The 7027-nt window shown below is 56.4% G+C and overlaps 1 protein-coding gene across 1 annotated transcript in view; it reads left to right on the top strand.

Annotated features, from left to right (window-relative positions):
* The window catches only part of ANO7 (anoctamin 7), a 37430-nt gene that overhangs the window by 14698 nt on the left and 15705 nt on the right, over positions 1-7027 (top strand). Inside the window, 6 exon segments of the mRNA XM_008049860.1 lie at positions 172-279; positions 914-1050; positions 2003-2060; positions 2952-3062; positions 4087-4252; positions 5753-5843. Of these exon segments, the coding sequence (XP_008048051.1) occupies positions 172-279; positions 914-1050; positions 2003-2060; positions 2952-3062; positions 4087-4252; positions 5753-5843 (671 nt within the window).

Below are 7027 nucleotides of genomic sequence, written 5' to 3'. Positions count from 1 at the left end.
GAGCGGCCACTGCACTCCAGTCTGGGTGACAGAGTAAGACTCCAACTCAAAAAAAAAAAGAAATGTCAGTCTTTTCCTAAGAGGGCAAATGAACACACATGCACATGTGCCCATTCACATACACACTGACACGTACTCTCAGGCTGTCACGGAACTCCTTGGTGCCCACAGTGTGATGCCCAGGATGAGGACATGGCAGTGCACTACATCCTCCTCAGCGCCTCCTGGGCTGTGCTCTGCTACTATGCGGAGGACCTGCGCCTGAAGCTGCCCTTGCAGGTACCGGGGGACAGAGAGAGGGCTGGGAGTCCCCCTAGCCATGGCTACTCATGACTGCTCCCTACATATCGGGCTCAACTGCCGATGCCAACAAACCTGGAGGATGCCCCACTCGGAGTCTTCAGGGACTCCTCCTACCCACTACCACATTAAGCCCAAGAAACCTTGTTGGGCAGACAGTGCAGGTTGGTGATACTCCCAATGGTGGACCCAGGGGATGTGAGGATGGTCTAACAGTGTGGGTGCACCAAGGTGCTAGGCTAGTCACCAGGGGTCCCCTCTGGGCTCACACCTCCCCATCCGGATGCAGTTCTGCCACCCATGACACCGCTGGCTTTGACACTCATGGGGGTGGGCAGAAATATACCGTTTATCCTCTCTTGTCTCATCCTGACTTGAGGGGCTCTGGGCTGAAAATTAACAAGCTGAGTAGCTCTCAGAGCCTGAGGCCCAAAGAGCAGGAGGGGCCTGCCTGGCCCTTCAGGGTCTGCAGCAGGGCCAGTGCCCTTTCCCCTGTGGGAGTTTTTTTGCCTGTGACCCAATTTGCAAATTTGCATGGCCTTCACCTCCACCCCAACCCTGGGCATGGGCTCTCCTCTCAGGAGCGGGAGAAGCAACTGGCATTTCCTTCTAGGAACTGCCCAATCAGGCCTCCAACTGGTCAGCTGGCCTGCTGGCGTGGCTGGGCATCCCCAACATCCTGCTACAGGACGTGCCTGACACACCCCCTGAGTCTTACTCCTGCCAGTTCAAAGTGAGCAAGCTGCCACGGTAAGACACCCTGCCATGCATGGAGGGCCGGCCTGTGCATGCGAAAACCTGGATGAAAAAGCCAGGGGTGAGTGTGTGAATGCAAGAGTCAATGAATGCATGGATTGAACTTGGCGCCTCCCAGAATTGTCCCTCACCTGGACATTGTATTCTTTATTTTTTTGAGTTGGGGTCTTACTCTGTCACCCAGGCTGGAGTGCAGCAATTGGCACGATCATGACTCACCACAGCCTCAACCTCCTGACCTCAGGTCATCCTTCTGTCTCAGCCTCTTGAGTAGCTAGGACTTCAAGACATGAGTCACCACGCCCAGCTATTTAAAAAAATTTTTTTTTTTAGAGATGAGGTCTCACTAGGTTGCCTAGGCTGGTCTCAAACTCTTAGGGCTCGAGCAATTCTCCCACCTCAGCCTTCCAAAGTGCTGGGATTACAGGCATGAGCCACTGCATCCAGTGAAGGAGATCTCTTTTTAAAGGACTGGCGGGAAAGTCAGCCTCACTTGCTGTGCCCCATTTGTGGGGTTTTCAAGAGTCTGGAGTTCTGGGGGTGGGGGGTGTTTGATCAGTCATCTGTCCACACAGACATCACCCACAAGCACCTTCTGTCCTGTGCTGGAGCTGTCAGATGGCACATGGGACAGGGCTTCTTGGTGAGCCTGGCGCTTCCTGCACCCCATTGTCCTGTGCCCAACCACAGTCTGTTCTCTCCTCTATCAACCATGTGAGGAACCTGCTGTGACCTCCCGCCTGGGGAAAATAGTCAAAACCAGGAATTGTTTATGCTGCTAGGAGGCCGGGTCATTCTCCCAGGGCATGGGTGTTGTATGCATCAGTGTGTGCCCGTGTGAACACGTGCTGCTGTATGTGCTTACTTGCATGTGTGTGCTCCCGCATGGGCATGTGTGCATGGGAACCCATGCCCAAAAAGTTCTGCACTATATACTTACCTGCAGGTTTCTTGGGAGTGACAACCAGGACACCTTCTTCACCAACATCAAAAGGCACCAGATTGTGAGTGGAGGGGGAGTCCCTGCTCGGGCCCCAAACCCTGACCTGGCTCTGAGGAGCCTGCTGGCCCCTGGCTCCATGGACAAAGGAAGGTTCATCTATGGCAGAGGGCTGAGGCCTGGGGGTTAGGGTCTGGAAGTTTGGAGGATGAACCTCACCTCACTGGGGGGAGTGGGGGGGAAAGGCTGGAGCCTGGGATGGGGACAGGTGGGGACAGGCCCAGCGCCCCTCCAGGACCTCAGGATTCAGAAAATATATTGCATTTATGGGTTTATGGAACAGACAGCTGAGACCAGGCCCAGCGGGTGGGTCTTGCTGGTTAGGAGGAAAAGCGCCGAGGGTGAGGAAAGATCTACTACTGCCGTGTCCCCTGGGGAGGGTGGGCAGAGCTAGGCCATGCAAGACAGGTCTAAGGTGCCCAGAGCAGGAGGCCTGCTCCAGTAGCCCTTAGTTGGGAAGGGGCTAGATAGAACAGGTCTGCCCCAGAGAGGGCCTGCCGACCACCAAAGGGTAAAAAGCCACATGGGCTGTTCAAGCAGGGGGTTGCCCACCCTGATGATTCTGGGGCTGCAGCATGTGTCCCTGCCCAGAGAGTGGGCCCAGAGTGGGCTGTGCATGGCCAGGTCCAGATTCAAAGCCAGATTCAATTCCCATGAGTCAGTCTCCAAGTCTGTAGAGTGGGTGAATGATCACCATCCCTACCTCAGGGGCTGTCCCAAGTGTGAGGTGGGACAGAAAGGCCCAGCAGCGACTTTCCATTATAAGTAATATCATCATTTGTCACCAAGGGTCTGCAGATCATCCTTGGCCTCTGCCCCAAGAAGGGCCAGCCAGGATGTCCCTGCCCTGCCATCACATGACAGGTGACATGTGCCATCTTCCACCCACCTGTAGCTATTTGAGATCCTGGCCAAGACCCCATATGGCCACGAGAAGAAAGGCCTGTTTGGAATGGACCAACTGCTGGCAGAGGGTGTCTTCAGCGCTGCCTTCCCCTTGCACGACGTGAGTCCTGAGGGACTGGGAGCTTGGGCCTGGGTGTGGGGGTGAGTGCCCCAGGTCCTGTTGGCTCCTGCAGGAAATGTAGGGGCAGTGGGTGCTGCCCTCCTGGATGCCAGTTGGTTAGTGTGGCTGCACTGGGGGTCAGAAACACCAAACTCCCACACTTGCCATGTGACCAGGTCACACATGTGACCAGGCCTGTCTAAGGTTGTGAGCTCCAACGGACAGGCCTCAGGCCCTGCTCAGCTTGGCCCCAGCCCACCCTGTGGCGCCCTGAAACAGGGGGCAGGCCAGTCTCTGGGATCCAGACACTGTGGTTCAAGTCTGTCTGGGCAGCTTCTTTCCCTGGGAAAGACAGTGAGGTCTCCTGTGCCTCTCCAGAGTTAGGCAAACTGAGGCAGTGCCAGGAAAGGCATTCACCTTAGTAGCTGCTGCTGTGCCATCAGCCTTACCACCCAGGCCTTTCCCACACCTTCCACCTCAGTCCAGCAGGTGAGGCCCATGCAGCTCCATCAAACTGGGGCCTCCAGGGCCTGGTCAGGCCTGTGCCCACTGCTGCATAACCATGGGGATGGTCCTGCCCCACTGCTGCCATGGGGGTTAAATGAAGTGGGTGTGGAAATGCAGGTGTCCCACCTCACAGTGGGGTGGCATGACTTGTCCTACTAGCTAGGGCTTGGGCCAGGGGACGGGTGTGAGAACTCCCTACCTGGAGATGCCATTTGACCCTGGACCGCAGCCACTACTCCAGGCCCTCCCTCTGCCCTTGACCCTTGAAGCCCAGGAGTCGGGAGGGCCTCATGACACAAGGTCCCTCCTCAGAAGGGCCTTCCCAGGGCACCCTGTGCCCATCCCCTACATCACCCTATTTTCTTCCTTAAGTAGCAATCCTGTCTCCCATACTGGAGGGTGAGGCTTGTGGGCCTGGCTGGCACTGAAGCCCCCACACCCAGAACTGTGCTGGGCAGGGGAGTGGGGGAACCCTGAGCATCCTTGAGCCTCACTCCCAAATGCCTCTTGTCCATAGGGCCCCTTCACAGCACCCCCAAAGGGCCTGCAGGTCCCAGGCCTCAACCAGCGCCAAGTCCTGTTCCGGTACTGGGCGCGCTGGGGTGCGTGGATCAGGTACCAGCCTCTGGATCATGTGCGCAGGTACTTCGGGGAGAAGGTGGCCCTCTACTTCGCCTGGCTTGGTGAGTCCTGCCCCACCCCTCCAGCCACCTGGACTCCCCCCAGCGTGCCTTCAGGCTGTGACACTCTGCTAATCTGTGCCCCTTGAGGGGAGCATGTGTGGGCACAGCTCTCAGCCTGGCATCACTGCCTCCTGCTAGGCTATGCTCCACGTTCACTCCCAGCCCTGGCACACAGCAGGGCACTATGACTGTGCTGATGGACCCTGCCTCCTGATACCCCTACTGTTTCCCCTTCAGTCCCTGGGATCCAGCCACTGTGGCTCAGTCTCTCTGGGCAGCTTCTTTCCCTGGGAAAAACAGTGAGGTCTCCTATGCCTCTCCAGAGTTGGGCAAACTGAAGCAGTGCCAGGAAAGGCACTCACCCCAGTAGCTGTTGTCAGTAGGGGCCCCTTCTGACTCACTACCCCACTGTCTTTGGCCCACCAGACACAGCCCATGAGGCCCTGGGGCCACCCCAGAAACTTGCAGCCTGGAGAGGTCATGCCTGCTAGGATCCAGGCCGAGCTATCTTCTGGTCTCCTTCAGCAAGGCGGGCCAGCACCTTCAAAATGGATGTTGGCTCTGGGCAGTCCTAGGAGTTCCTCCTGGAGCCCTGGCTGCCCTCACCGAGCTCTGCTTGTGGCCCCCTCCATTCCTCATCCTAGGACAGCTTCCTCCCCTTCACTCTGCTCCAGACCTTCTAGAGTCCTTTCTTGGGCCCAAACACAGCCCCACAATGGACCTAGACAGGGGAGGCAGCCAGAAGGGAGACTGGAGCACAGGTGGGGCTGATGGGTGTGTAAGGGCACAGCAGCAGGGGGAGAAGGCACAGCCTGAATGTGCCAGCAGGACCGAGTGGGGACCACAGGACAGCACAGCCAGGCTGGAGGGCCTCTGAGGGCAAGCAGGGCCAGGTCTTCACACCTGGGTTCTAGATAGGTTTGCATTTTACAGAGGGCACTCTGCCCAACAGAGGGTCAGGCTGGAGGCAAGACACCAGGCCTGGTCTGGACTACCCTGTGGGAAGCAGATGGGTGCATTGAGGGTCTGGGGTAACTGAGGGACCTGGCTGTGGTCAGATGAGGCAGTGGCCTTGTGGGAGGGTGGGGGTGAGGGAGGCATCCAAAGTGACCTGTTTCTTTGGGCTGGAACATGAGTGGTGGGATGCTCCTCATGGAGGGGGCACCATGGGTAGGACACAGGGGTCTTCTCCAGTCCATCCCAGAGGGTTGGCTAGAGGTGAGCTGGGCTCAGAGAGGCAGAGAGCCTGGGGGGCTGGATTTTGGTGCCAACATCAACATGGTAGGGGGCATCCAGAGTCCTAGGCAGAGGCCAGGGGAAGGGGCTGCCCCCAGAGCTTCCAGGGAGAACAGTGCCCCTTTCAGCTTCTGCCCAGATGACCTCAGCCCCTGACTGGGCCAAAGGTGGATCCCTAGGGAACAAACTGGTTATGCAGACCCCTCACCTGGGGCTCTCCATGCCTAGGTCCCTGAGGGCCAACTCTCCGTGTCCCCTCTACAGGCTTTTATACAGGCTGGCTCCTGCCAGCAGCAGTGGTAGGCACTCTGGTGTTCCTGGTGGGCTGCTTCATGGTGTTTTCAGACACACCCACGTGAGTATCCCCTCTTAGCTCTGGGGCCTTGCTCTGTGCTTCTGGAGGGTGTGGGGCTGGAGGAGCCCCAGGTGCCAGGCCCTGGGCAGAGAGCAGGTGATGATGGTGAGGAATGTGCATATTCCTGTCCTTCTGAATATCACAGAGGGCCCTGTCGGATGTGGCTGGAAGGCTGACAGAAGGACTAGAATGCTCCCAGACTGACACAGGTGAACAGAAGTTCTCCCAGGCTGAGAAGTGGACAAGAGTACTCCGAGACTGACACAAGTAAACAGAAGTGCTCTTAGGCTGACAGGTGAACAGGAATGTTCCCAGGATGACATGTGGAAAGGAGTGTTTGCAGGCTGATAGGTAGACAGGAGTGCTCCCAGGATGACGGGTAGACAGGTGTGTTCTCAGGCTTGGATGAAGTCAGGAGTGCTTCCAGCCTGACAAATGGACCAGAATGCTCCAGACCAGAATGGACAGGAATGCTCTAAGGATGGCATGGGTAGACAGGAGTGCTACCAGGCTGAGAGTTGGATAGCAATGCTCCTATGTTGACAGATGGACATAAGTGCTCTCAGGCTTATAGGTAGACATGAGGACTCTGAGGATGACACAAGTGTACAGGAGTGCTTCCAGGCTGAAACTTGACAAGAGCACCCCCAGGATGACAGGTGAACAGTAGTGAACAGCAGTGCTCTCAAGCTTGCATGTAGACAGAGTATTCCCAGGCTGACAGGTGGACAGGAGTGTTCCCAGACTGACAGGTGAACAGGAGTGCTCCCAAACTGACAGATGGACAGGAATACTCCCAGACTGACAGGTGAACAGGAGTGATCCCAGGATGACACAGGTGGACAGGAGTGTTCCCAGGCTAATTTTATTGTCATGAACCCATGTTTATTACAATAGTATAAGCCTTCCTTATAATAAATAAATGACCAGGCTTGCGTTTAGTTTATTATGGATAGCTGACATTTCCAAAACTTAACTCAAAAACGGTCATGGTATATATTTTTACATAACTATTAAAAAAAAAAAGAAGAGCCGGGCTTGGTGGCTCAGCCTGTAATCCCCCGCCTTTGGGAGGCTGAGGTGAGTAGATTGCCTGAGCCCGCAGGTTTGAGACCCACTGGGCAACTTGGCGAGACCTCATCTCTACAATAAATCAAAAATTAGCCGGGTGTGGTAGCGCGCGC

The sequence above is a fragment of the Carlito syrichta genome, unplaced genomic scaffold, assembly GCF_000164805.1.
Source record: "Carlito syrichta isolate Samal-C Ts95f unplaced genomic scaffold, Tarsius_syrichta-2.0.1 Scaffold138451, whole genome shotgun sequence".
Taxonomy (NCBI): domain Eukaryota; kingdom Metazoa; phylum Chordata; class Mammalia; order Primates; family Tarsiidae; genus Carlito; species Carlito syrichta.
This window is presented reverse-complemented; position numbering and strand designations above follow the sequence as displayed.